This window comes from Calidris pugnax, unplaced genomic scaffold (assembly GCF_001431845.1).
Source record: "Calidris pugnax isolate Ruff unplaced genomic scaffold, ASM143184v1 scaffold304, whole genome shotgun sequence".
NCBI lineage: Eukaryota > Metazoa > Chordata > Aves > Charadriiformes > Scolopacidae > Calidris > Calidris pugnax.
In genome coordinates, this window is record NW_015091068.1 from 434,970 (window position 1) to 462,618 (window position 27,649).

The window sequence follows — 27,649 nt, forward strand, 5'->3', positions numbered from 1 at the left end:
CCTCTTTTGCACACATTTAGAAAGAGAGCTCCCTAAGGCAGAAACTTTTTGACTTATTTCTGTGCCATAACAGGACAGAAGAGATACCTATCCTACCTTTGGCTTGGTCCTCTCCTCTTGCCAGTATGGGAATTAAATTAGTTTTATTCCCTACCCAGTAATCTAATAGGACACAGTGGAGAAATATTGGAGATGGCATAATTAAGGCTCTACTGTTATACAAGTGTTAAAGTGAAATAAAAGGTTTCATTGGAAAATGCCCCAAACTTATGTAAGTGCAGAATTGAATTGTTACAACCAAAAGCACCACTTCTGCTGTCTATGCAAAGGAATCTATGGTATTTATTTTCTAAATGTTGACATGGTTACAATGATTCATTGCACAAGAAAGTGACTGAGAGGTTCACATTTTGTGCCACCCTCAGGTCACTTTGCTGCCTCATGACATCCTCACTCTTCCTCTTCTATCTTCTTGCCATGAAACTCCCGACTCTTCACTCGCAGCTTGTTGACCTGCGACTCTGCAATGTCAGCCCGCTCCTCGGCTTCCTCCAGCTCGTGCTGGATCTTGCGGAACTTGGAGAGGTTGACGTTGGAGAGCTCCTCCTGTGCAGGGAGAGGGAGTCGGTGGTGAGGAGCCCAGGGCAGGGGTTGGGCTCCTCCTGCGCCTCTTCTCTGTGGGAACGCCCAGACCTCCACCCCCCACCCCCCACTGCTTACACATAAGCCTCGCACAGACCTCCTCATCCATCCTTAGTCAGGATCCCACCGTGACAAGCTCCTCCACTACCGTGTCACTCCTGAGGAGCTGCTTCATCACTTGGTTTTGACATTTGTGTACTTATTCTCCCACTACTTGCTGCCCAGCCACCAGTGTGACTTACTAAGTTGAGAAAGAGCCTGACGCATTCTGCTGTCGATCAGCAGCAGAGATTCACAAACTTCTCCATCAGGGGATGTGGCCCCTGTTTTTTTTCAGTCTGACCTCCTGTATAGAACAGGCTGCAGAACCTCCCTCACGTCATCCTTGACGCAGGGTGCCCAGAACTCATCAAGGCCTCATGACACCGTAGGGAAACGGCGTGGTCAAGTCATTTGTGTCATGGGAGATTCTTCCATGCTCCCTTCCTGGTATTCATACTCATCTCAATGAGGGTGCTGCCCCGATGCAAGGTGTCTCTTGCCCGTTCTCCAGGCAATACTTACAGCCTCCTCAGCTTGTCTCTTGTAGGATTTCACCTTCGTTTGCAGCTTGTCCACCAGATCCTGGAGCCTCAGAATATTCTTCCGGTCTTCCTCAGACTAGAGTGGCCAGGAGGGAGGAAAGGGAATGAATTGTTGGTTTCCCACCAGGTGGGGTTATCAATTCCCCTTGGGAGTGGTGTTCACAAAATGTGACTTGCTGTGAGAAAACTTGTTCAGCCCAAGGAGGCCTCTGGCCGTACCTGGTAGGTCAGCTCCTTCACCCTCCTCTCGTACTTGCGCACACCCTTCACGGCTTCAGCGCTGCGCTTCTGCTCAGCATCCACCTCCCCTTCCAGCTCCCGCACCTGCAACGAGAAGCCCAGCTTTGGAGCTCCCCTGGTATCTCCCCAGGGCACATGTTCCCTCATGCACAAATACCAGCCCTACGCACTCTGGCCTCCAGCTTCTGGATTTGCTTCTTGCCTCCTTTCAGAGCCAGCTGCTCCGCCTCATCCAGACGGTGCTGCAGGTCCTTCACCGTCTGGTCCAGGTTCTTCTTCATCCTCTCCAGGTGAGCACTGGTGTCCTGCTCCTTCTTCAGCTCTTCTGCCATCATGGCTGCCTGATGAAAGCAAAGGATGAAAGACATTTTTGCTCTGGAAGCATTTTTTGAGAGAATACATCTACCATCGGTACAGAAGGAAGACCCCAGCTCACATCTGTGATGGCCTTCTTGGCCTTCTCTTCAGCATTGCGCGCTTCCTGGATCGTATCCTCCATTTCACTCTGAATTTGGGAAATGTCTGTTTCCAGCTTCTTCTTGGTGTTAATCAAGCTGGTGTTCTGTTGAACAACAAAAAATAGTGTCCAGTTGTTTCCCAAACAGAACATTTATTTTAGAAATTTACGTTTAAGTTTAAAGTTATGATCTATGTATCTAATAATAACATCCTCCTTGAAATGATGCATCTTGTCAGGTCATACCCAGCTTAATAGTGGAGTTCTTAAAAATTTAAGAAGTACTTCTGAGCCCTGTAAATGCAATCCTAATCATTTAGCTATAATCCAATTCTTTGTACAAGGTTAATAATTCTGGTTCATGGTTAAGCTTTTCATTACAGGAGATGATTTAAGAATTTACACAGATGTAAAATCTGGAAAGGGAAAAAGAAAAAAAAGGCTGTTGAGGTTTTCGATCTCATGAATCTAACCTGGGTGTGGAGGAGCTGAACTCTCTCACTTGCATCCATCAGTTCCTGCTCAGCCACCTTCCTCGAGCGCTCCGTCTGCTCCAGGGCTGCCCGCAGCTCCTCAATTTCAGCCTGCAGCAGGTTTGCTCTGCGCTCCACCATGGCCACCTGCTCCTTCAGGTCCTCCTGTGTCCTGAGAGCATCATCCAAGTGTATCTGGGTATCCTGGTAAGAGAGACAAGACAGATTGTGGAGGCGTATTTTTCCTATTTTCTAATTTCCTGTTTTCACATCAATATAGAACTGATAGACCTGTAGAAGAGGAAATTTTTTAGCTGTGTCAGAAAGCAGCCAGCAGCTGTTTCGTTGTGCTATACCTTTAGTACAGCCTGAGTGTTCCTCAGGTTCTTTTGTGCCTCTGCAGCCACGCGGTTGGCGTGGCTCAGCTGGATCTCCATTTCATTCAGGTCTCCCTCCATCTTCTTCTTCAGCCGCAGGGCTTCATTCCTGCTCCTGATCTCAGCGTCCAGGGTGCTCTGCATGGACTCCACGATTCTGAGGTGGTTTCTCTTCATCTGGTCAATCTCCTCATCTTTCTCTGCTATCTTTCTGTCGATCTCCGACTTCACCTGGTTGAGCTCAAGCTGGAGGCGCAGGATCTTCCCCTCTTCGTGTTCTAGGGAGGCCTGCACAATTGCACACAGACATTTGTAACATCAATAAAACTACCGCTTGCTTTCTAGAGAATGCTTCAGGAATGCTGAGCTGGCTGGGCTGCCCAGCCAGAGGAGGGCAGGACCAAGCAGTTCTTACACATATTTCCCCATTGCTTGCATTTTTAGTGCAGGCACCAGTGGTTATGAGCACGTACCTCAGCTTCCTCCAGAGCAGCCTGGATTTCAGATTTCTCCTGCTCAATCTGCTTCTTGACTTTCTCCAGCTCATGAATCGCCTTTCCTCCCTCGGCAATCTGCTCCGTGAGGTCGGAAATCTCCTCTGTGGGAACAAAGACCAATGGCATGGTCAGGCACAGAGCAGAATGGGAAGGGCCCCGTCACACCAAGGTGACAAGCCTCTTGGGTGACCTGCGGGCACAGACCCATAGGGAATGGTGGACCTGGAGAAAGCCCTGCCAGGAGCAGAGGGCCAGGGACTTACGCTGCAAGTTCTTGTTCTCACGCTTCAGCGTTTCCAGGTGGTCCAAGGACTCCTCATAGGCATTCTTCATCTTAAAGAGCTCCGTGCTGAGAGAGCGAGACTCCTTCTGGGAGGCTTCCAGCTCAGCCTGCGTTTCCTCATACTTCTGCTTCCACTCTGCCAGGATCTGAAGAGAAACGGGGTGTGAGTATGCATGTGGCAATGAGGAGGGGAAGCTCTGCCCAGGAGCCCCAGGCCTGGAGCCCAAAGCACCTTGTCAAAGTTCTTCTGCTTCTTATCCAGAGCTGCGCAGGCAGCATTTGATCGCTCCACGTCAATCATCAGGTCCTCCACTTCATTCTGCAGCCTCTGCTTTGTCTTTTCCAGGGAGGCACATTTGGCATTGACAGCTTCAACGTGTTCCTCTGCATCCTGCAGGCGCTGTGCCAGCTTCTTCCTGGGAGGAGATAAGCACAGCTCCAGGTTAGAGCTAAACGGTCAATGGCATTTGTGTCTCAGCGCCTACTGAGCATTTGGCCTGTCTTACGCTTTCTAGCCCTAAAGGCTACGTTTGTCCTTCCAATCTTCACTTTTCCCAGAACATTTTTTTCTTCTCCCTCTCTCTCCCCTTTACCACAAAGACTGTATGTCCCTGCCTTCATCCCACCCCTGTCCTAGCCCACTCTCAGAGGCTCCAGTTTCCCTTGACAGTCTCAGTCTTCTACAGCCATTTGACTTCCCACTTCCCACGTACTTGGCCTCCTCCAGCTCCTCCGTGCGCTGAATAGCGTCCGTCTCGTATTTGGTTCTCCACTGGGCCACTTCGCTGTTGGCCTTGGACAGGGCACGCTGCAGCTCCCCCTTGGCCTCCTGCTCCTCCTCATATTGTTCCCGGAGCAAGTCACAGTCGTGGCGAGCAGACTGCAAGGCGTGGGCCAGGGCGTTCTTGGCCTGGGTAGAAAGTGGGATTGGGACACCAATGGTAATATCCTGGGAAACCTCTTCCAACTAATTAATTTAACACGGGAAGCATAGCTTCTGGGAGGGTGTGGGTGTTTGCAATGAAGGACAGGGGCAAGCCTGGAGGAAACAATCCACTAATTGCACTCCCCACAGAAATGAAACTCTTCTCCCAGTATGGCCTGTGCTAAACAGACCCTGCCCCCACAAGGCGGTGGGGAGTTAAGAGTGCTTTCAGTGGCCAGCTCTAGGAAAATTCATCACCTTTAGCTCTTTAGCTCTGGAATAGCTAAGATGAGAAGACTTGGACTGGATGACCTAAGCAGTTTGGTTTCCTGTGGCATCATGATTTGAGTTACCTGTCTTAAGCAGCTCTTAGAGAGGAGGAATCTAAATCTAATGGATAAGGCAAAATTTGAAAGTCTGCTCACCTTTATCTCTTCCTCTAAGTGCCTCTTGAGTTCCTCAATCTGTTGGGTGAAAGCCTGCTTGCCTCTTGACAGCTGAGAAATCAGAGCATCTTTCTCCTCCACCTGCCGTGAATATTCACCTGGGAAAGCACACAGGAAGGAAGTATTTTCATTGTCCTTTTTGACCCAAACAAACGGTTTTAGGATGCTCGCCCATTCTGCAGCACAGAGGAGAGTCTCTCACCCGATTCTGTCTGCAAACGAGCTCTTTGAGCACTGAGGTCGTTGATCATGCGCTGATGCTCTTCTTCCTTTGTCTTAATCTCACTCAGCTGGTCTTCCAGCGTGCGGCACATCTTCTCCAGATTTGCCTGTGGAGATGACAGAGAACAAAAGAGGAGGAGGATCTGGACTCCTCTTTCTTCCAAACAGCACAATTCTCACCAGAATAATGTGACCAGCTTTGCAAGCTATATTCTACTAATTGGTGTGAGGGGGCTACAGTCCCATGCAGAGACAGAGAGTTATACTGGAATATTATTACAAGATATGTTTCATCATTTTTTATTTTCAAGCTGTTTTCAGTATATTTTTTAAGTACCTTGGCTTTGGAGACAGACTCCATGTTACTGGCCAAGTCATCGATCTCCATCTTCAGCTCACTCTTCTCCTTCTCCAGCTTCTGCTTCACTCGCTGCAGGTTGTCGATCTGCTCCCCGAGCTCGGCCGTGCTGTCCGCGTGCTTCTTCCGCAGGGCGGCAGCCGTGGCTTCGTGCTGCAGCGTGGCCTCTTCGAGGTCGCGACGCATCTTCTGAAATTCTGCCTCACGCTTCTTGTTCATCTCCATCTGAGCTGCAGTAGCTCCTCCTGCTTCTTCCAGGCGCTCGCTGATCTCCTCCAGCTCCCTCGAGAGGTCGGCACGATGCTTCTCTGCTTTTGCCCGAGAGGTTCGCTCTGCCTCAATTTCCTCCTCCAGTTCCTCAATACGCGCCTGGGGAACATTAGGCACCCCTCACACCCATGCCCTTCTCCTTCCTGACCCAAGACTGGATGAAAGAGGGGAAGGAACAGAGACTTGCCTGCAGCTCCTTGATCTTCTTCTGTAGCTGCATGCCCAGGGCTTGCTCATCCTCGATCTTGCTCTGGATCTGGCTGATTTCAAAGTCTTTCCTTTGGGCAAAGCAAACCACGTTAGAGCTCAAAGAACACAGACAAGTCCACCAGCCCAGCACTCAGGTGCCCCACAGCCACACTCACTTCTTCAGTTTCTCATCCAGCTGCTGCTTATCATTTTCCAAATCCATTATGCTGTCATGGGCCAGCTTCAGGTCTCCTTCGAGTTTCCTCTTAGCTCTCTCAAGGTCCATGCGCAGCTTCTTCTCCTGCTCCAGGGACCCTTCCAGCTAAAGAGAACAAGGCCATCAGTGCTCTACCAGCCAGGTCTAAGTCCGTACCGGTCCTGTTCTTGCTGTATGGCTGTGTGCTTACATCATCCACTTGCTGCTCCAGCTTGGTCTTAGCTTTGGTCAGCGTATTGACTTTGTCCTCTTCTGCCTGCAGGTCATCCAGTGTCTGCTGATGGGCCTCTTGGAGGGCTTTCTTCTCTTTTGTCAGCTTAGCGATGGTCTCATCCAGCGCTGCCATCTCCTCTGTGAGGTTTTTCACCTACACATACGAAAATTGTTAAAGTTTGGTAGGAAATATTTGCACTGGTGCAGTGACATTTTCACTTTGCAGGGTTTTGCTAGGTATTTAGTTTATCCTCTGGTTTCCAGACAATGGCCAGCTCAAAATTTTTTAAAGCCAACATGTTTTATGGTAGCAAGCTCTTACTCTGAGAGAAGCGATATTTTGGCCCTTTATGTGACTCGCTGTGTGTGGACCTTGTTTTCTGTGGCATGCTTTTCCTTCTCAACCTTGGCCAGTGTTAGCTCAAGATCGTCAATGTCTTTCTTCAGCTCTGAACATTCATCCTCCAGTTTCCTCTTCTTGGCTGTCAGCTCAGCATTAATTTCTTCTTCATCCTCAGCCCTTTCAGTCACCTCCTTAATTTTAGCTTCCAGCTGGATTTTGGTTTTGATGAGCTGGTCGCATCTTTCCTCAGCATCAGCCAAGCTGTCTGCTTCCTAATGATGAGACACAGATTTTGACTTTTTATAGGATTTGGAAGTTTATCTTCTTCATCTAACTAATGTCATATATGTAAATGCCTTGTCTGAAATAACGCCCCCACTCAAACAGCTGAACAATTTTGTCAATTTTTCTGTCTGGGAAACACTTATACAAGTTCTCAGTTTGCAACTGCATCCATGTGGGTTTTTTGGCTCTTTCAAAAATATCTCTCATAATTTATAGTTGTGAGTATTCCTCTTGCACTTAGAGATGCGACCATCTTTGTTACTCATTTCCGAAGGAATGGATTTTCATACACAGTAATCAGTGGCTTCCTGTTGTTATTGATGGTGAGTCCAGTGTTACATGGGGATGTAAAGGATTTATTTTTCTCAAGATATAAACTGTTAGACAAAAAAGAATATCACTCTTCTACATTCATTAAATTACTGCACATCCTGTAGAAGTCTTCTCTTTTAAAAGAAGTGCACGCTTGTCATATTTCCACCCTGTTTGTCTGTTGTTTCCAATGCTGATTTCAGCTGTCTTTCTATTTCTTTGGTCTTTGGTATTTCATTTGAAGAACTTTGTCCTAAATGAGTTTACTTGGCAGATACACCTTCAGAAGAATACCAAAATCTATGGCTGTTTTTCTCTATTACTGAGGGAAAACCTCTAGGTTTCCCATTGTCTAACTGAAGACACAGATCAGTTTGTTACTAGGGGAAATGGGGAAAATATATTCGGTAATTTCAGTGCTTTCAATAATTTAATGAGTAATTTAGAATTGCTTTGTAAGATGGGCTTTGAGTATCAAACACTGTTGGAATATAATTTTAAATAAGAATTAGTTTTTCTAAATTCGACGTGTCTACAAGTTTCATGGGATATTGTTAAAAACAAATTGATCACATGCCATATGGTGAAAATCAAAGTTGCAGATGTAAATCACTAGAGTAAAATGAAATGAAAAATTTTGCTTGATTTCTTATCTGCTTTGCTATTCTACAGTATACTAAATTCTGTCTAAATAATACAGAAGTATGAGATCCCTACCCAGAGATGGTGTCTTAACATTATTATACATATATATGCCTTCTGAATTAGGTATATACATTTTGCATTTAAAGTTTATGGATTAAACAAGGATGGGAAGGACTCAGACAACCATTTCACTAGGGTGGTTCAACATCACCTGTATCAGGGTGTATCTACCTGTTCCTTTTCATTTTCTCAGAGAATACTGAGCACTCTTGAGCACAGTAAAACTGACTCCCACTTGAAGCTCCCTGCTTCTTTTGCACTGTCAGTGTTTTCATCGTGCCACTGCCAGATGCTTGTTTCCTCAACTTCATACATACATATATTGGATAAGTCACCAAATATCTGACTTCTGATCTATAGTCTCACCTTCTGCCTTGTAAAGAACAGTCTGAATGTATAAACTCCTTTTGTGAGTGGGAAATAAATGATGATACTCACAGCCTGCACTTGGAGCTGCAAATCATTTTTCTCCTGCAGTAAAGAAACCATTTTCTCCTCCAGCTCCTTCCTCTTTGCCTCAGACTTTGCAAGCTCTTCCTTGGTTTTCTCAAACTCCCCCTTCATGTTGGCCATCTCCTTCTCAGATTCGGCGCTCTTCAGCAAGGGCTTGATCTTGAAGAACAGCTTCATCCAAGGCCAGTGCTTGACATTCATGAAGGACCGAACATTGTACTGGATACAGAAGATGGACTCCCTGAAGCATAATTCAAACGTACATTGAATATTTTCAGTGTGACAAGTGCCAACACTTTCCCCCAAGTGACTTGAACTGAAGATGAGGGGTGTCTACCTCCTCTCCACCATTCTCTGGTACTCCACTCTCATCAGGAAGCCCCTGCACCTGGCCTGGGTGCGGGTGATGAGCTGTGCCAGCTTCTCATCTCTCATCTCCTCCAGGAGTCCCAGCAGCCCAGCTTTGAAGAACACCTTGAGAAAGGGAATGTTGCAGCACATCACTGTCAGGTAGAGCAAAGCACAGGCACTGAGTGAGTGAGTCATGGAAGGTTTTTACCTTGGTGTGACCAAATTTGTACTGGGTGTGGTCCACATCAATTGACCCAAGAAGCTTCTCAGAAGCCTTCTTGCTATCAATGAACTGTCCCTCTGGGATGGCACTGGCATTAAGCACCTTGTATCTGTGGAAGCTCCAGCTTGGTCTTAGCTTTGGTCAGCGTATTGACTTTGTCCTCTTCTGCCTGCAGGTCATCCAGTGTCTGCTGATGGGCCTCTTGGAGGGCTTTCTTCTCTTTTGTCAGCTTAGCGATGGTCTCATCCAGCGCTGCCATCTCCTCTGTGAGGTTTTTCACCTACACATACGAAAATTGTTAAAGTTTGGTAGGAAATATTTGCACTGGTGCAGTGACATTTTCACTTTGCAGGGTTTTGCTAGGTATTTAGTTTATCCTCTGGTTTCCAGACAATGGCCAGCTCAAAATTTTTTAAAGCCAACATGTTTTATGGTAGCAAGCTCTTACTCTGAGAGAAGCGATATTTTGGCCCTTTATGTGACTCGCTGTGTGTGTACCTTGTTTTCTGTGGCATGCTTTTCCTTCTCAACCTTGGCCAGTGTTAGCTCAAGATCGTCAATGTCTTTCTTCAGCTCTGAACATTCATCCTCCAGTTTCCTCTTCTTGGCTGTCAGCTCAGCATTAATTTCTTCTTCATCCTCAGCCCTTTCAGTCACCTCCTTAATTTTAGCTTCCAGCTGGATTTTGGTTTTGATGAGCTGGTCGCATCTTTCCTCAGCATCAGCCAAGCTGTCTGCTTCCTAATGATGAGACACAGATTTTGACTTTTTATAGGATTTGGAAGTTTATCTTCTTCATCTAACTAATGTCATATATGTAAATGCCTTGTCTGAAATAACGCCCCCACTCAAACAGCTGAACAATTTTGTCAATTTTTCTGTCTGGGAAACACTTATACAAGTTCTCAGTTTGCAACTGCATCCATGTGGGTTTTTTGGCTCTTTCAAAAATATCTCTCATAATTTATAGTTGTGAGTATTCCTCTTGCACTTAGAGATGCGACCATCTTTGTTACTCATTTCCGAAGGAATGGATTTTCATACACAGTAATCAGTGGCTTCCTGTTGTTATTGATGGTGAGTCCAGTGTTACATGGGGATGTAAAGGATTTATTTTTCTCAAGATATAAACTGTTAGACAAAAAAGAATATCACTCTTCTACATTCATTAAATTACTGCACATCCTGTAGAAGTCTTCTCTTTTAAAAGAAGTGCACGCTTGTCATATTTCCACCCTGTTTGTCTGTTGTTTCCAATGCTGATTTCAGCTGTCTTTCTATTTCTTTGGTCTTTGGTATTTCATTTGAAGAACTTTGTCCTAAATGAGTTTACTTGGCAGATACACCTTCAGAAGAATACCAAAATCTATGGCTGTTTTTCTCTATTACTGAGGGAAAACCTCTAGGTTTCCCATTGTCTAACTGAAGACACAGATCAGTTTGTTACTAGGGGAAATGGGGAAAATATATTCGGTAATTTCAGTGCTTTCAATAATTTAATGAGTAATTTAGAATTGCTTTGTAAGATGGGCTTTGAGTATCAAACACTGTTGGAATATAATTTTAAATAAGAATTAGTTTTTCTAAATTCGATGTGTCTACAAGTTTCATGGGATATTGTTAAAAACAAATTGATCACATGCCATATGGTGAAAATCAAAGTTGCAGATGTAAATCACTAGAGTAAAATGAAATGAAAAATTTTGCTTGATTTCTTATCTGCTTTGCTATTCTACAGTATACTAAATTCTGTCTAAATAATACAGAAGTATGAGATCCCTACCCAGAGATGGTGTCTTAACATTATTATACATATATATGCCTTCTGAATTAGGTATATACATTTTGCATTTAAAGTTTATGGATTAAACAAGGATGGGAAGGACTCAGACAACCATTTCACTAGGGTGGTTCAACATCACCTGTATCAGGGTGTATCTACCTGTTCCTTTTCATTTTCTCAGAGAATACTGAGCACTCTTGAGCACAGTAAAACTGACTCCCACTTGAAGCTCCCTGCTTCTTTTGCACTGTCAGTGTTTTCATCGTGCCACTGCCAGATGCTTGTTTCCTCAACTTCATACATACATATATTGGATAAGTCACCAAATATCTGACTTCTGATCTATAGTCTCACCTTCTGCCTTGTAAAGAACAGTCTGAATGTATAAACTCCTTTTGTGAGTGGGAAATAAATGATGATACTCACAGCCTGCACTTGGAGCTGCAAATCATTTTTCTCCTGCAGTAAAGAAACCATTTTCTCCTCCAGCTCCTTCCTCTTTGCCTCAGACTTTGCAAGCTCTTCCTTGGTTTTCTCAAACTCCCCCTTCATGTTGGCCATCTCCTTCTCAGATTCGGCGCTCTTCAGCAAGGGCTTGATCTTGAAGAACAGCTTCATCCAAGGCCAGTGCTTGACATTCATGAAGGACCGAACATTGTACTGGATACAGAAGATGGACTCCCTGAAGCATAATTCAAACGTACATTGAATATTTTCAGTGTGACAAGTGCCAACACTTTCCCCCAAGTGACTTGAACTGAAGATGAGGGGTGTCTACCTCCTCTCCACCATTCTCTGGTACTCCACTCTCATCAGGAAGCCCCTGCACCTGGCCTGGGTGCGGGTGATGAGCTGTGCCAGCTTCTCATCTCTCATCTCCTCCAGGAGTCCCAGCAGCCCAGCTTTGAAGAACACCTTGAGAAAGGGAATGTTGCAGCACATCACTGTCAGGTAGAGCAAAGCACAGGCACTGAGTGAGTGAGTCATGGAAGGTTTTTACCTTGGTGTGACCAAATTTGTACTGGGTGTGGTCCACATCAATTGACCCAAGAAGCTTCTCAGAAGCCTTCTTGCTATCAATGAACTGTCCCTCTGGGATGGCACTGGCATTAAGCACCTTGTATCTGTGGAAGGAGAGGAAATAAGAATGAAGGCAATCTCAAGTCTTAAGGTTATACTGTTTATTGAAATTAACAGCAGTCTTTGGAGCAGAATCATGCTGAGGGAGCTGGAATTCCATCCCTTGTTTAGACAGTTCTAATGAAGTCCTAATCTGGTAACAAATTTAAGGATACTGTTATTGTCTTTAGGTGATCAGTTAGAGATGAAAAAGGGTACTGATCTCCAGCCATTTCGCTCCAATACCTTTTTCACTTAAACTATGCTGCAGAAAATTGCTAGAGAAGAACATTGACACTATGTGTGTGGGAAGAAAGCATCTTCCCCTGAATCTTGCCACTGACACAATGACCAAAGCACTCTGAGTTTGTAATCTTTGCCTGAGAACATGCTATAGCCACAACCTAATCTGCGTTTCTTAATCTTGTAAGCATCGGCTTGTGGGGCTTTATTATGTTTCCATATTCAGAGACACTGGCAGAATTCAGCTTTTTGATGAATAGCAGTCAGTGAGGACACCTGACTAATCTCTTAAGTTTCATAGCTCTTACCTCTGTTTGAAGTCAGCATAGAGAACTCTGCTGGGGAAACCTTTCCTGCAAATTCTGATGCCTTCCAGCACACCATTACACCGCAGCTGGTGAAGTACCAGTTCATGCTCCATGGCACCTAGAAATTCAGAGCATAAATGAATAATAGTTTCCAAGCGCAGAGGGAAATAACAGAATCAAAAGAACTTCTCTCTCTGATTGTGTGTCTTACCAGGTGTTTTTGTTTCATTTGGGATGATGCAACGTACAAAATGGGGGTGAGTGCTGCGCAGATTGGTCATCAGCTTGTTTAAGTTCTCCTGTGGGACCATGATTCAGCATGTGTTTGCAGGAAATATGGAACAGCTAACTCTTACATTCTTTAAACATTGCATAAAAGGCTTATCAATGGAGATGCACTGGGCTGAAACTGATCAACTGATAATATCTTAATCAATATCTCAGTACCCTCTGATTCTGAACATTGAACATCACCTTCTAGGATAAGAAAAAAAAAGTTGCTATAAACCATGAGAGATAGAGGGTGGGTATTTCATAGTTTTATGAGAGAATTTATGTTTAAGTGTAAGTTTAGGATTTTACAGTGCCATTTTTCATTCCATAAGTCTTTTTTTTTAAATGAGGACCTGAAATAAAGGTATGTGTTTGAATTTCAACTGCTGAGGCAGTTGAAAGTGCAGTTTAATTCTAATTTGTGTAGATGAAAAGATGAAGTGTTTACTTACCCGGAAAAGAGCTGAGACAGTCTGGAAAGAAGAACCCTTCTTCTTCCCACCCTTCTTGCCACCACCACCGCCACCACTAGCCTCTAATAAAGTGAAGATAATAATACATTTATGACATTGGGGCCCATTCATGATTCACAATTTTGCAGAACAACTGTGCACTAAAGAGTTGAAATTTCAGAGAACGGACCTGCCTCTCCTCCAGCAGAGGCAAAGAGTAAGGCCAGTGTCTTCACAGATGATTTCTGGTACAACCCAATGACAGTTTCGTTCAGGGGGTCCTTGTTCTTCTCCAGCCAGCCGGTGATGTTGTAGTCCACTGTGCCAGCGTAGTGCACCAGGGAGAAGTGGGCCTCAGCTTTGCCTTTGCCAGGTTTGGGCTTCTGGAAATTGTTGGACTTGCCCAGATGCTGATCATAGAGCTTGTTCTTGAAAGAGGTGTCAGTTGCCTTGGGGAACATGCACTCCTCTTCCAGGATGGAGAAGATGCCCATGGGCTGGGAGAAGAAACAAAAATTAACAGCAATATAATGCAAATGTGTCTTCAGAAGGACACTGAAGTAAAGTGCAGGAAAATGAGAAATGGATTAAATTTTTGCATCAAAAACTGATGAAGTCTTTGTTAAGTTTTACACATGTAGTTCAAGATAAAACATGAATTTGCTTCTGAAACCAATACATTTCAGAATTGATAGTGTCACAATAATCACACAAAGCTTTCTAAATAGTTTTGAAACTCTGATGAATGAAAAGTATTTTTTTATTTTTTGCATTAATGCTTTCCCCCCCAAAATTTGTGTAGATAAAGGTGTCTTACTAAAGTTGACCTTTGTTAAACAGATCAACAGATCTTTCAGCTACTTCCTGAAATCTTATTTTTATGACATATCTTTGTCTTTTCAATTCTATGCAACAGGATATTACACAAAGCAGTGTTGGCTCATAGTGATGGTTTTGTTCATCCCTGTTCATCCAGTACCTTTTCTGATAAACACCTGTGATTTTACTTAGAAACTGTGTTTCAGAAATCGCAGCATTGGTATTGAAATCATAACCCAATTTCTGAAAACTCTTTCTGGATTTCTAAAATCTTCTAATCTACTAAGATCTTTCACCTTCATAGATTAGAAAAGATACCTACAGAGTATCCTTGCCATCAGATTATGGGTGATCACATTTATTCTTTTATTGCCGAATAAGCAAAATTACCGTTAATTTTTTTCAATGCATAATAGTGTAGTTAATGGATAACCTAAAGGTACTTAATTATAGCCTTATCACAAAGGTCCTTAGAAATTACTTTCTGAATACATACAATATTTGAAATGAAAAAGTACTTTTTGAATACCAATAGCCAGGAACATAAATGAATAATAATAGGTAGGTTTGTGATGCATTAGGGCAAGAAAAAATAAGACTGAAGAAAAATCCTACAATTCTGTCACAAAGAAGAGATAACAAAATCTCAAATGTAATCAACATACTTTTTCAATGAGCTCAATGCAGGCAGCCAGGTCCATCCCAAAGTCAATGAACTCCCATTCAATTCCTTCCTTCTTGTACTCCTCCTGCTCCAGCACGAACATGTGGTGGTTGAAGAACTGTTGCAGTTTCTCATTGGTGAAGTTGATGCACAGCTGCTCCAGGCTGTTGAACTGCAGAATGCAAAGACAAGATTTACTCATTTTCATGATAAAGAACTGCCTCTATAGCTTTCTCCTGTGCACTCAGATTACGATGCAGGGATTACCCAGTTAAAACAGAGTGGTTTTAATGTTAAAAAGAACCCATTAACTAATTTTAATGAGGTTGGGGTTTTTTTTGCTCTTTGCTACCTTAATGGTGTTTATTTTTAAATCAAATTCCAAAATGATTTGGTAGTCTTATCCCTATCAGTGTGCAATTAATATCACTCTTTTCTCTCATATCATCTATATTTTCCCACTGCCTTTAAAAAAATAAAATTAGATATTGTCAGCATTTGCCACTCCTGGCTTAGACTTAAGTATCTTTCCCAAATGTCTGTAGAACAACTTTGTCTGCACTAAAGGCAGGCAATGCATTCTTCCTGTTGGAATTAAATATTGGCTCTTCAGAAGCAAAGGATGTATATTGCTCTCTTATATCAAAAAGCCTTGACACAATTTTTTCTGGGACTTAAGTTTACTTTTCTTTTCCTAGACTCCATGATATTGTATCTTTAGTATTTGTGAGCTATTTGTCAAAGGATTTCTTAAATACTAAGCTCAAACTATTGATAAGCTATAACATGTGTGCTAATTCTGTAAAAGGCAGCTGCTTCTTCCTTGTGTATAACATAAAGCTATTACATGCAGGTCCATTAAAGCTGATGGATTGTGCTGGAGGAAAAGTAGTGAAGTATACAATGAAATAAACCATTTCCAGAAAAGTAAAGTACAATCTTTTTAGAAAAAAATGCAAAACTTGATTTGAAATTGCAAGTGAATGGGAAGTTTTCAAAAAAACCCACAACAATTCTCCAGTTTCTCTTGAGCCTTAATTGCCTTTTCAAGATTTTACTATGATTTTTGAGGTACTTGCATCAAAGATCTCAAAACCAGCAATGTCCAGGACACCAATGAAGTACTGTCTGGGCTGCTTGGTATCCAGCTGTTGGTTGATACGAACAACCATCCACAGAAACATCTTCTCATACACAGCCTTTGCCAGAGCACCCACTGAATTGTTCACCTAGAATAAAGAAGAATGCAGCAGAGGGGAAATAGTAGCTGGAGCAAGAGAGGAAATCAAGACAAAGGATCCCAGTCACCAGCTGATTGTTACCTGCTGCACAGTTTGACCCTTGGTCACATATTCATTCCCGACCTTGACTCGGGGGTAGCAGAGGGCCTTAAGCAGGTCTGCTGAGTTCAGACCCATCAGGTAGGCAGCCTTGTCAGCAACTATACACAAAGAGAAGGAAACAGTGACAGAGGAAAAGGGATCATTGAAAGTGGATGTTTTTAAGATGTAGCTATTGGTTTCAGGACTGCAATCTTGTGATGGGTTAAAGGGAAATATAGAAGCACGTACATTACGGAAGCTGAGATTTATGTCTTTATAAAAGTAAATTGGAGCACAATATCTGAATGGAAACTGACAGCTATGTAACTGTTTCTGTTAATAGGAGTTCTAGAGTTTGTTAATACCTTCTGTGCCGTCTGGCTCTGCCTGCTCCTCACGTTGCTTCTGCTTGAACTTCAAGTTCCCATAGTGCATGACAGCCCCCGTCAGCTTGTAAATGGCTGTTTTCTCATCAGCAGTGAAGCCCAGGATGTCAATGGCACTCTGGCAACAGAATCAGTCAAATAAACCTCTGGGCCACTAGGTGGGACTTTCACCATACCGGTATGGTCTGTGACACTTACATCTGTAGCCATCAGCTCCTCCTGGTCATTAATGCTGGCAACAGTGATCTCACCTTGACTCACAAATTGGTAGTCATATGGGTTGGTGGTAATGAGGAGCATGTCTGTAAAGAAGAATAGGACATATCTGCCAGTAGGAATGAAGATAAATGCCAAACGCATTTAGATTCCATCAAACAATTTATAGTATTTTCTACCAATTAGCTCTGGCTTCTTGTTGGACATGATCTGATAGAATATGTGGTAGCTTCTTTCCGCCTTAAGTTGGAAGGTGACTCTGGACTTCTCCAGCAGGTCTGGCAAGGATGGTAGGACAGAGTTAGATCTGAGCAAGTACACTGTGGTGGAAAGGGAGGAAGGAATGTGATCAGGTGAGGAAGTCTCTTACATGTTTCAATGTCAGCAGAAGCCAGTTTGCCTGTGGCTCCAAAGTGAATCCGGATGAATTTGCCCTTTAGAAATGAAAGAAAACAGGCATTATTAAATGTCACTAAGACTGTAACTGTGTAATCCTACATTCTCCACAGAGAACAGGATGTAAAAAGAAGCTGTTTTGATTTTTTTCTTATTTTTTCCAAAATAAACAAAACAGAACCAAAAAAAAACCACAAAAAAACAAACCTGCAGACACTGTCCTGTAGTGGCAACACTAAGGTAAAAACCTGAGCTATTATCGTTTAATGGATAACCCTGAATTTGCAGGGTCAAGAAAACCACTAATCAAGCATTTTATTAGGTCATTTATGGCTCAATTCTAACAGGTAAATATAGACAAAGCCAAGACGCAGTCAATTCATTTTTTAATCAGAAAGACTGCTGTGAAGGTAGATTTTTGTAGTGTAAATTTTAAATGAGTTTTTTGGATCTTGGGAATAAACAGAAGGCAGCTTTTTTTTCTGAGTTGTGGGGATAGGTGCAATGCACTCAGAACATAAAAAAGTTTTCTAAGACCGTGGATTGGTATTGTGATTTCTCAAGGACATTCACAGCTTATCTAATAAAATTTACAAATGGCTTTTTCATTAAAATTATTAAAAGGATATGTCATAGAGTAGTTTGGCTACTGATAGGAAGTCTTGAAGACATCTTTGTCCCTATCTCTTCACAGATAACTTGTATCAAAGTTTGAACAGTCAGATTCATAGACCTGCCCATTTCTGTGGCTTTAAAACTGGATATTCGTATTTTTGCTGCTTTGATGCATGCAATTTCCATCCTGTCTATCTGTCTTTTCATCCCTTCCTTCTTTTTCCATTATACCAACTTACACAAATTTGAATCTACAGATACCAGCAGTATGTGTGCATATATATTTATTTATAAATATTAAACAATATAGATTTTTATCCATATTTAAAGGATCCCTTTTTGTAAATATTTGTAAATATAATTAACAATTAAATTGTTAATTAGATAGCCTAGTTAGGTAGTTTAATTTGACAAATACATGAGAAAAATATTAGTTCAACGAATATAAACATCTAATCATGATAATTCCAAAGTGACAGCTTCTATTCTGACAATCTTGTTCACCTTAAATGTTAACTTCTCTGATCAACTTACAAAGCGTGAGGAGTTGTCGTTCCTCACGGTCTTGGCATTTCCAAAAGCCTCCAGCAGTGGGTTGGCGCTGATGATTTGATCCTCAAGCGTACCCTGCAGGATGATAATTATGCCTGATTTTCCCTTCCAAAAATCGTGTCAGGAACAGAGGAAAGCACTGATTCCTAATGCACTTCAATAAAGGCAGGTGTAGAGTGCTGCACCTGGGGAGGAATAATCCCCTGCACCAGTACTGGCTAGGGCTGACCTCCTGGAGACCAGCACTGAGGAGAAAGGAGTCCTGGTGGACAACAGGATAGACCATGAGCCAGCAATGTGCCCTTGTGACTAAGAAGGGCAATGGCATCCTGGGGGGCGACAAGAAGGGTCTGATCAGAAGGTCAAGAGAAGTTATCCTCCCCCTCTACTCTGCCCTGGTGAGGCCCCATCTGGAGCTCTGGGTCTAGCTCTGGGCTCCCCAGTTCAAGAATTTCACTGAATTTCACTGAATTTTTAGAGCTGGAAGGGACCAAAGAGATCATCTAGTCCAACTCCCCTGATGAAGCAGGATTGCCTAGAGCATGTTAGAGCATGTTACTCAGGACTGCATCCAGGTGGGTCTTGAAAATCTCCAAAGAAGGGGACTCCACAACCTCCCTGGGCAGCCTGTTCCAGGGCTCTGTCACCCTCACTGTGAAGTAGTTTTTTCTCATATTTGAGTGGAACCTCCTATGTTCCAACTTGTGCCCGTTCCCCCTCATCGTCTCACTGGGAACCACTGAAAAGAGTCTGGCTCCCTCCTCCTTCAAACCACCCTTTAGGTACTATTAGGCATTGATAAGGTCTCCCCTCAGCCTTCTCTTCTCCAGACTAAAGAGTCCCAGCTCTCTCAGTCTTTCTTCATAAGGGAGATGCTCCAATCCTTGAATCATCTTCGTTGCCCTTCTCTGGACTCTTTCCAGTAGTTCCCTGTCCCTCTTGAACTGGGGAGCCCAGAACTGGACACAGTAACTTGGGTATGGCTCTTTCCTGCGCTCTGAGGAGTGCCTCCTTGAAGTACGACCAGCCTTCCTGGGCACCTTTGCCCTTAGGGACTGTCTCCCAAGGGACACTTTCAACCATGCTCCTGAAGAGGCCAAAGTCTGCCCTTTGGAAGTCCAAGGTGGCAGTTCTGCTGGCCCCCGCCTTGCTTCAGCAAGAATTGAGAATTTTCTCATTTCATGATCACTCTGTCCAAGGCAACCTCCAACGTCTACATCCCCCACAAGACCTTCTGAGTTAACTATCAGCAGGTCCAGTAGGGCACCTTCTCTAGTCGGTTCCCTCACCAGCTGTGTTAGGAAGTTGTCTTCCATGCACTCCAAGAATCTCCAGGACTGTTGCCTCTCTGCTGTGTTATATTTCCAGCAGATACCTGGGAAGTTGAAGTCCCCCATGAGTACAAGGGAGAGTGATCGTGAGGCCTCTGCCAGCTGCTTATAGAATATTTCATCAGTCTTTATATCCTGGTTTGGGGGTCTGTAACAAACTCCCACCACGATGTCTGCCTTATTGGTCTTCCCCTTGATTCTTATCCATAGTCCCTCAACACTGTCATCATGCATATTGCCAAGTTCTAGGCATACAATACTGTTCTTAACATAAAGGGCCACCCCACCACCTCTCTTTCCTTGCCTGTCCCTTCCGAAAAGTTGGTAGCCATCAATCACAGCACTCCAGTTATGCGAGTCCTCCCATCACATTTCTGTGATGGCAACTAGATCATAGTTTTCTTGCTGTATGATGGCCTCCAGCTCTTCCTGTTTGTTGCCCATGCTGCATGCATTCATGTAGATGCACTTCAGCTGGGCTAATCGTCCCACTATATTTCTGGGAGGGCAAGCGCTAATTCCCACCTGTCCATGTGCAGACATTTCTGCAGTTACCATCTTATCACTGCTCCTCATGTCTTCACAGCCACATGTGTCTTTCTCTCACACATCAACTGCTGCAACAGGCTGCAAGGCCTTGCTGGCACCCTTACCAACTAGCACTGGCACGCTACTCCTGGGCACCACTTTAGTAGCCCTGGTTCCAACCTGGTCCCCCTTCAAATCTAGTTTAAAGCTCTCTCAATGAGCCCTGCTATTTCTTGTCCCAGTATCCTCTTTCCCCTTTGGGCTAGGCTTCCCCCACCTGCTGCCAGCATCCCTGGTGACTTGTAGATCAGCCCATGATTAAAGAATCCAAAGTCCTGCCATTTACACCAGTCTTTTAGCCATGAGTTGATCTGTTGATTCTTCCTATTTATCCCTTCATCCATCCCTGTGACTGGCGGGATAGAAGAGAACACCACTTGTGCTCCTGATCCCTTGACCAGTCGTCCCAGCACTCTGAAGTCCCTTTTCATTGCCTTTAGGCTTCTGGCAGCTACCTCATCATTTCCTACTTGAAATATCAGTAGTGGGTAATAATCTGAGGGCTGAACCAGGGAGTAAATTTTCCTCTGGACGTCCTTAATTCTGGCCCCAGGGAGGCAGGTGACTTCCCCGTGGGACAGGTCTGGTCTACAGATTGGGCCCTCTGTTCCACTCAGAAGGGAGTCACCTATTACAATCACCTTTCTTTTTTTCTTAGTTGATGAGGTCCTGAGGCATGGGGGTGGGTGACTAGCCCTGGGTGACTCACTGGGTAGATCATCCTCTCCATTCTCATTTACTTCGTCCCCAAAATCCAGAACTCGGAACCTATTATGCAAATGCAACTGGGAAGGTGAGGGAGGCTGTTGGGGGTTCCACTTGCCTCTCCGAGGAAGGACCAGCCTCCATTCCCCCCTTTCTGTTAAGTCCCCTCTCTCTGCCTGGTGACGGGGTGGGAGGGGATCATCTACTTTTAATGGAGCCTCTTCTTGCTGCCTTTGCCTCAGGGTACGGCTCCACCAGTCTATTTCACTTTCGCATTCTCTAATGCTTCTTAACCTTTCCACCTCTTCTCTCAGTTCCACCACCTGCCTGAGCAGGTCGTTTATCTGCTCACACCGCACGCAATGGGTGTCTCTGGGTCCCTGCGGTACCACAGCCAGGCTCAGGCATTCGCTGCAGCCAGGGCCCTGCACGGCCACGTCTTTGTGTGGGAGCTCGGTCTGCGTTCCCACATTCTCCTTTGCAGGGGCTTTGGGGCGTTTCGTTGCCATTTCCTCTCTTGAGCCTGAATGGACCGTTCACCCTCAGACTCTCCCTCCTTGTCCTGCGCACGAGCACCCATGCCCTCACTCCCGCTTTTTTTTTCTGGCCGCTTTTAAATGTGCTGCGGCTCACCCGGCCCGCCCCCTGCCACGTCAGCCTCACGCTCCCGCGCAAGATTCCTGACTTGTTCCGAACTGCTGGAGAGGGGACAGCAGAGGCTACAGGAACACCTCTTGTGAGGAAAGGCTGAGGGACTTGGGTCTTTTTAGTCTGGAGAAGAGAAGACCGAGGGGGGATGTGGTTAATGCTTATAAATACTTCGAGGGTGAGTGTCAAGAGAATGGGGCCGGTCTTTTTTCAGTGATACCCAGTGACAGGACAAGAGAAAATGGGCACAAACATGAACATAGGAAGTTCCACCTAAACATTAGGAGGAACATATTTCCTTTGAGGTTGGCAGAGCACTGGAATAGGCTGCCCAGGGGGGTGGTGGAGTCTCCTTCTCTGGAGACATTCAAAACCTGCCCGGACGTGTTCCTGTGCAATGTGCTCTAGGTAGACCTGCTTTAACAGGGGGCTGGACTAGATGATCTCCAGAGGTCCCTTCCAACCCCATATGATTATTTGATTCTGTGATTCAAGCCTGTGTCTATTAACTCACCTGCATTTTGCCAGACGTCTCCTCCTTCTTCTTCTCCCCACTGGCTGCAATTGTTGCAAAGTACTGGATGACACGCTTTGTGTTCACAGTCTTCCCGGCACCGGATTCTCCGCTGTCCAACCAAAGAGAGAAGCAGAGAGCGTGTGGTCAGGCAGGAGGTCCCCTGGCACCGGGCAGCCCCACAGAGACCCGAGCAGGGGGTGTACATACGTGATCAGGATCGACTGGTTCTCGCGATCTGTGAAAGTGGCAGAAACAAACAGACTTAATAAATGAACAACACAAAAAACTTGAAAATCAATCCAGAAAATGTAAGTAATGACAAGAAAACTGTCTGCATGCTTTTTCCTTTGCTTATTAGTAACAGTTTTAAAAAATTAAACTATCTGCGAAGTAATGCTTTTCGATGAACAATGAAAACTCTTGAAGGGACATGTCTTTGTTTCCAAATGTACTCTTTATGCTCTTATTTATCCTGCATACAATAAATTGTTACTGGTTTTGTTGTTTTGATTTTCTGTTATGCAAACTGCATTTAGACCAGGAAACAAAGATATAGTAAAAACCTGTGACAAAGGAATCCTGACCATAGATAATAGTTCTGATCTCAATAGCACAAAGAAAGGAAGGTAAAGGTAGAAGCAAAACTAGCAACAATATATAATTTTATTTCATTTTTTCATGTCATGATTTTATCAAGACAAATGTGACCAAATGTGATACTGATTTTTCCTCTAACTTCTCATCGGTAGACAGAATTTTGACATAACATATGGATCTCATACCGTGTTCACTTTCACTGTTTCATTGCTGACAAAATTATGTTCCTTGCTCCACGTAGTTCATTTGGCTTATTGCTTTTCCTGATGCACTATCTCTAGTATTATACTTCTTTTTAGAAATACTGATGCAAAAAAGTCCTGTTTAAATTAGCAGTGATTAATGCTATGACTGAAATAAAACTCTAATGACATGTGAAGACAGTATCAGCACATTTATCAGGGAAACTCTGTGATTCCTTTTAAAATTTCTTTTGAATGGAATCACTCTGAGAGTCACTTACCTGTTAGCATGAGCTTAAAACAAGCAATCAAGCAAAATGCCAAAACACCTTACTGAGTATAGGGTGTCTTTAATTTATAATAGTAGAGACAATGGTGTGAAGATAGTAAGATGTACAATAGCATGCATGCTTTGAAAAAGTGCTTTCAATGCTTTGAAAAAGTCTCCTTATATTACTGAGACAGAGTATTCCCTCAGAGAATTTCATGGTACAGACTCTCTGAGACAGATTGAGCCACTCACCAGTCAGCATGAACTGATAGGCGTTGTCAGAGATGGAGAAGATGTGTGGAGGGGCCTCCTGGCGCTTCTTGCCTCGGTAGGCCAACACCACCTCCGGGTTGTACACCGGCAGCCACTTGTAGGGGTTGACAGTGACGCAGAAGAGACCCGAGTAGGTCTGTGAGGAAGGCAGACAGCACGTTGGCTTCCACTTAGCCACTTCCAGAGCAGTTCCTCCCAGCTAGCCAAGGGAAGAGCGCTGCTGGTACTTACGTAGATCATCCAGGCTGCATAACGCTCTTTGAGGTTGTACAGCACAGCGGGTTCGTGGAGGTGGGTCATCATGGCCATGTCCTCGATTTTATCATACTTGGGAGGGTTCATGGAGAAGATTTGATCTTCCTTCACGGTCAGGGTCTGTCAGAGGAAAGAGAGATATATGCACGTCAGCTAAGATCTCAGAGTGGGAATGCAGTGCTGCTTGTAAATCTTGTATTTTACTCACCTCTCCACCTTCAGTCTTGACGGTGACCTTCCCTGATTCCTTGCTCTGGATTGTCCCTTTCACAAAGGATTCCTTAGGATGTACCACAAAGACGGATGACTTGGCATCAAAAGGCTTGTTCTGGGCCTCGATTCTCTCCTTTTCTGACTTTCGGAGGTAAGGAGCAGCCTCCCCAAAGATGGCCATCTCGGAGTCTGATGACATGGCTGCAGTTTATGGAAGTGCTTGTCAGCAGAGAACACTGTGGAAGAGCAGATACCTTGCCCAAGTGAGTCAACATTTTTTGTTGCTCCATAGTTTATTGAAAAACTTAAAAAGTGACACAGAATTTGTGATTTGGGAAGAATCTCAGCAGTTCTTTGGTTCACCCTCCTGTGAAAGGCAAATGTTGGATCAAGTTACCCAGAGCCTTTTCTAGTGAAGTTTTGATTATCTCCAAGAACGGAGATTCCTCAGTTCCTCTGCATCCCTGTTTAATGTCTGTCCAGCCTGGTTTTTTTTTCTGCTGCCTGACAAAAATTTCTTTTGCTGCAACACGTATCCATTGTCCGTCATCCTTCCACTGTGCACATCTGAGAATAGTCTGGCTCTTTCAACTGTATATCCCCTCACATGTTTTATTGAAGATAGCAATAAGAAAACCAGATTTTAATTTTTGGTTCTGGAGTGGAGAAACCCTACCCTTTCAGCATCTCTTAATACATACATCATTTGCTCCTATGTTGGAAGCTCACTGCTGGACTCACTCCAGAATGTCAATGACTTTCTTATCACTTATCTTTCTTATTTTGGGCAGCACCAAATTGAACACAGTGCTCCAAATGTGGTAGCTGAATATAGGGCAAAAATCACTTCCTTTTACCTGCTGACTACACTGTTATGAATGCCTGAAAATGTGCTGTTGGCCTTTATTCCCCCAAAGGCACACACTGATACCTGCACCAGGACTCACGATCCTTTTCTGCAAAAGTATTTTTGAGCCAAATAACAGCCAACATATCCAGTTGTGTGGGGCTATTCTTTTCTACATGCAGGAGGAAAGATACTTCCTTCATACTGTCTTTGCTAAAATTCTTGAGTTTCTTATCCACTCCAGGCTGAAGACTTTGGGGAATCTTCTTAAGGGTAACATTGCTCTGTAGCATATTCATGAGTCCTTCAGCTTGATCTCATCTGCCCAGTTCCTGAGCATGCGTTGCTAATGGTGATAATAAATATCACACTCCTAGAACTGGCATATTTATAGCGTTGATGTCCTCTGTAATGTGATTCAAAATTTGCAAAGTGCTAACTGAAAGATTTGTGTTTCTTTTTACATTTCTAGACATCTACAGCTTTGGAAAATGGCTAAGTCACTTTGCCTTGTCAAGCTGAGCAGGGCAACTTCTACATTGTTTTCATATTCTGTGTCTAGAACCCCCCTAGAGGGGTTCCCTCCTCAAATAGTTGGTCTTTCCAGTTAGATGGATAGGTCCCAGAAGATGGGAGATTTCAGCAGGAAAATTTTAAATTAGAGCATCTGTGGAGGAATGTTGCAATGCTACTGTGATTGAATACTGCTTTAGTAAAGCATTTACAGTTTTGTAAGCTCAAAGCTGAAAAAGTGTGCTGTAAATGCTTTGTGTCCTTCTGCAAGTAAATATTAAGGAATGGGTTCCAAAGCAGAATGGAAACATCACAGTGAGGCACCATGCCAGAGGAAGACGATATTCACAAAACCTACCTGGAGTTACCAAACCAAAAAGCCCATATTAAAAGCCTGGCTTGCCTATACACCAAATAGAGGTAGGCCAGTCCAGAAGGTCATCTGAGGACTAGTTAGTATATGATATCTTTTGCTGCTGCTTGGAATAATCTGCTGGAGTTGTTTGCTTCTCATCACAAACTGTTTAGGCAGTCCAGTACCATAACATCAGTCTTTAAAATAAGGAGTGCACCTTCTCTCTCTGTGTCACTCAAATGGGAGTTTTTGGGCCAGAAACAGCAAGTGTGGGTTCTAAACAGCTACACCCTTCCAGCAACTGTCATCCTGATTGTTCTCCTGCTATACTGATGAATGTTGCCTTCTTGGTTGTACAATGGCACACCTCTTCTAGAAGGAAGAAAGGTCCTGTGATGAAGAATGGTCTCCAGCCTTATGGCAAGGGAAATCATATAAAGTATGAGTGGAGCTAATCAAAGCCCCTAAGGCTAAAGAAAGCTCAGATTCCAGCCTCCTCACTTTTTAGCATAGATTCTGATTATAAAGTGGGGGTTAGAGGTGTATGAACGTTTTCCCACTGTTGAAATGATCTGTGAATGTTAGCTGTACTATCAGCTGTGCTAGTCAGTACTAGCTGGGAGCACTTTGCTTATCAAATTGTGTCCTTTTGGTGTCTTAGAGATACATCAAGTTTGTTTCTGGGCTTAAATGGAGAGATATACTCAGGTCTAAATTAGAAATAATCATGGGTGTGGACAATAGAACAATTTCAATGATCTAAGAAAGTCATACTTGAAATTTTAGCAATTTGTTCTGTGTGAACAAAATAAGTCTTTCCTCCACCCCCATGTCCATTGTCCAAGAACTTACATGTGTAAGTTATAGCTAACTTTCTATTTGGTCTCATGCTTGAATTTTAGTGTGGCTGTCACATTAAATCAACTGCACTGACATCTCCTTGACAATGGCAGAAATCTGTTGCAAGTAACTTAACTCTGGGAAGCAGTACATGAGCAAATGGTATCTAAGGACAGATAATTAGTTTAAATATTGCATCACCAATTATTTATTTGAAAACTAATTGTGAAAATAATTATATGCAAAGTTAGAAACTTATTCAAGAATTCACAAGTCAAAGCAGGATTTCTAAATATGGTATTGAGTTTCCAAGGAAATACCCTGTGTCCAGTAATAGAAAGCACCTGAGTTCCTGCAAAGTTAGACAAACAAGCAACTTATTGAGATATTGTGTCATGACTTTTAGCTACCTAAAAAGCCAACAAAGTGTTAACATGCAGATTCTTCACTTTACTCTGTTTTCTGTTTTGTTTCGGAGGAACAGGAGCGGTACATCTTTATTTTTCTGTATGTTTGTTTAGTTGGTGAGTTGATTTCTGCATTTTTACCAGGTTTCCTGGTAAAAGGCCCAAATGCAGGTTATAACCCTGCAGAATCATCTGGAAAGTATATTCATATAATTTTTTGGCCAGTATCATATACAGTAATACATAGAATTTGTTAAAGATTCTAAGATTTTGCAGTAGTCTGTTCTGTCAACTGGGTCTATCTATCTTGACTTTGTGCCAGAACAGATTATCTAACTTCACTGATCCAGAATTAAACATGAGGAGTCCCCAAGAAGCATTTCCTGGCATGACATCAGTGGCTAGTGGCTTCAAGCACAGCCACTTTGGAAAGCTAGCTTGCCATGAACAGCCTACCCAACCATCAGCATGCTGTATTTACCGTAACCAAGCAGTGGCCAGGAATATATGGACATGCAGCAATTGCCCACACAATTTTACAGACATTTGTCACCACGAAGAAAGCTGTTCTATAGAAATCTGCCACCCTTTTGTCTGTCCCTTAAGTGTGAGTAAATTAGGCTCTTACCTCTTATGATATGAGAAGATGCCTTGCAGGCTGGAGAACGATCAGTGCTGTAAAGTAGAAATGGCAGATCCCTCATTACTGCTGCATAGCATTCCACAGGCAATTCACAAAGTGAAAACACTGACATGCTTTATCTTACAGTTATTAAATCCTTGCAGACGCAGACACATACACTGGGATAGCAGGGTTGAAGTGGGACATGTGGACTGCAGGGACACTGTCCCTTTCTGTCAGCCACAGACATGCACTTACCATGAAGTTTTCTC

At 43.6% G+C, this 27,649-nt stretch overlaps 1 protein-coding gene across 1 annotated transcript; it reads right to left on the reverse strand.

Annotated features, from left to right (window-relative positions):
- Positions 1-310: 310 nt before the first annotated feature.
- Positions 311-27,649, reverse strand: LOC106896763 (myosin heavy chain, skeletal muscle, adult-like). Its single transcript, XM_014956983.1, has 40 exons — positions 27,636-27,649; positions 27,384-27,430; positions 23,789-24,029; positions 23,557-23,700; positions 23,305-23,461; positions 22,210-22,237; positions 22,000-22,111; positions 18,196-18,288; positions 17,021-17,084; positions 16,830-16,928; positions 16,633-16,736; positions 16,414-16,552; positions 16,049-16,167; positions 15,806-15,955; positions 14,728-14,898; positions 13,434-13,740; positions 13,244-13,326; positions 12,730-12,817; positions 12,519-12,636; positions 11,849-11,972; positions 11,627-11,763; positions 11,275-11,530; positions 9,564-9,806; positions 6,371-6,547; positions 6,140-6,285; positions 5,962-6,052; positions 5,484-5,873; positions 5,127-5,253; positions 4,904-5,022; positions 4,267-4,463; positions 3,786-3,969; positions 3,534-3,699; positions 3,247-3,371; positions 2,753-3,061; positions 2,397-2,600; positions 1,903-2,028; positions 1,637-1,807; positions 1,446-1,550; positions 1,207-1,302; positions 311-606 (listed from the first exon to the last, which is right to left on the reverse strand). Exons 3-40 carry the CDS (start codon positions 23,990-23,992, stop codon positions 451-453), a joined length of 5,829 nt encoding a protein of 1,942 aa, XP_014812469.1. The 5' UTR covers positions 23,993-24,029; positions 27,384-27,430; positions 27,636-27,649; the 3' UTR covers positions 311-450.

Bases quoted from the DNA above. Each gene is read 5' to 3' on its own strand.
- LOC106896763 (XM_014956983.1), bottom strand. From the start codon at position 23,992: ATGTCATCAGACTCCGAGATGGCCATCTTTGGGGAGGCTGCTCCTTAC. The intron at 23,462-23,556 runs GTAAGTACCAGC...CCTTCCTCACAG, and splicing joins ATGCAGCCTGGATGATCTAC to ACCTACTCGGGTCTCTTCTG. The intron at 15,956-16,048 runs GTAACAATCAGC...TCTTTATTCTAG, and splicing joins AGGGTCAAACTGTGCAGCAG to GTGAACAATTCAGTGGGTGC.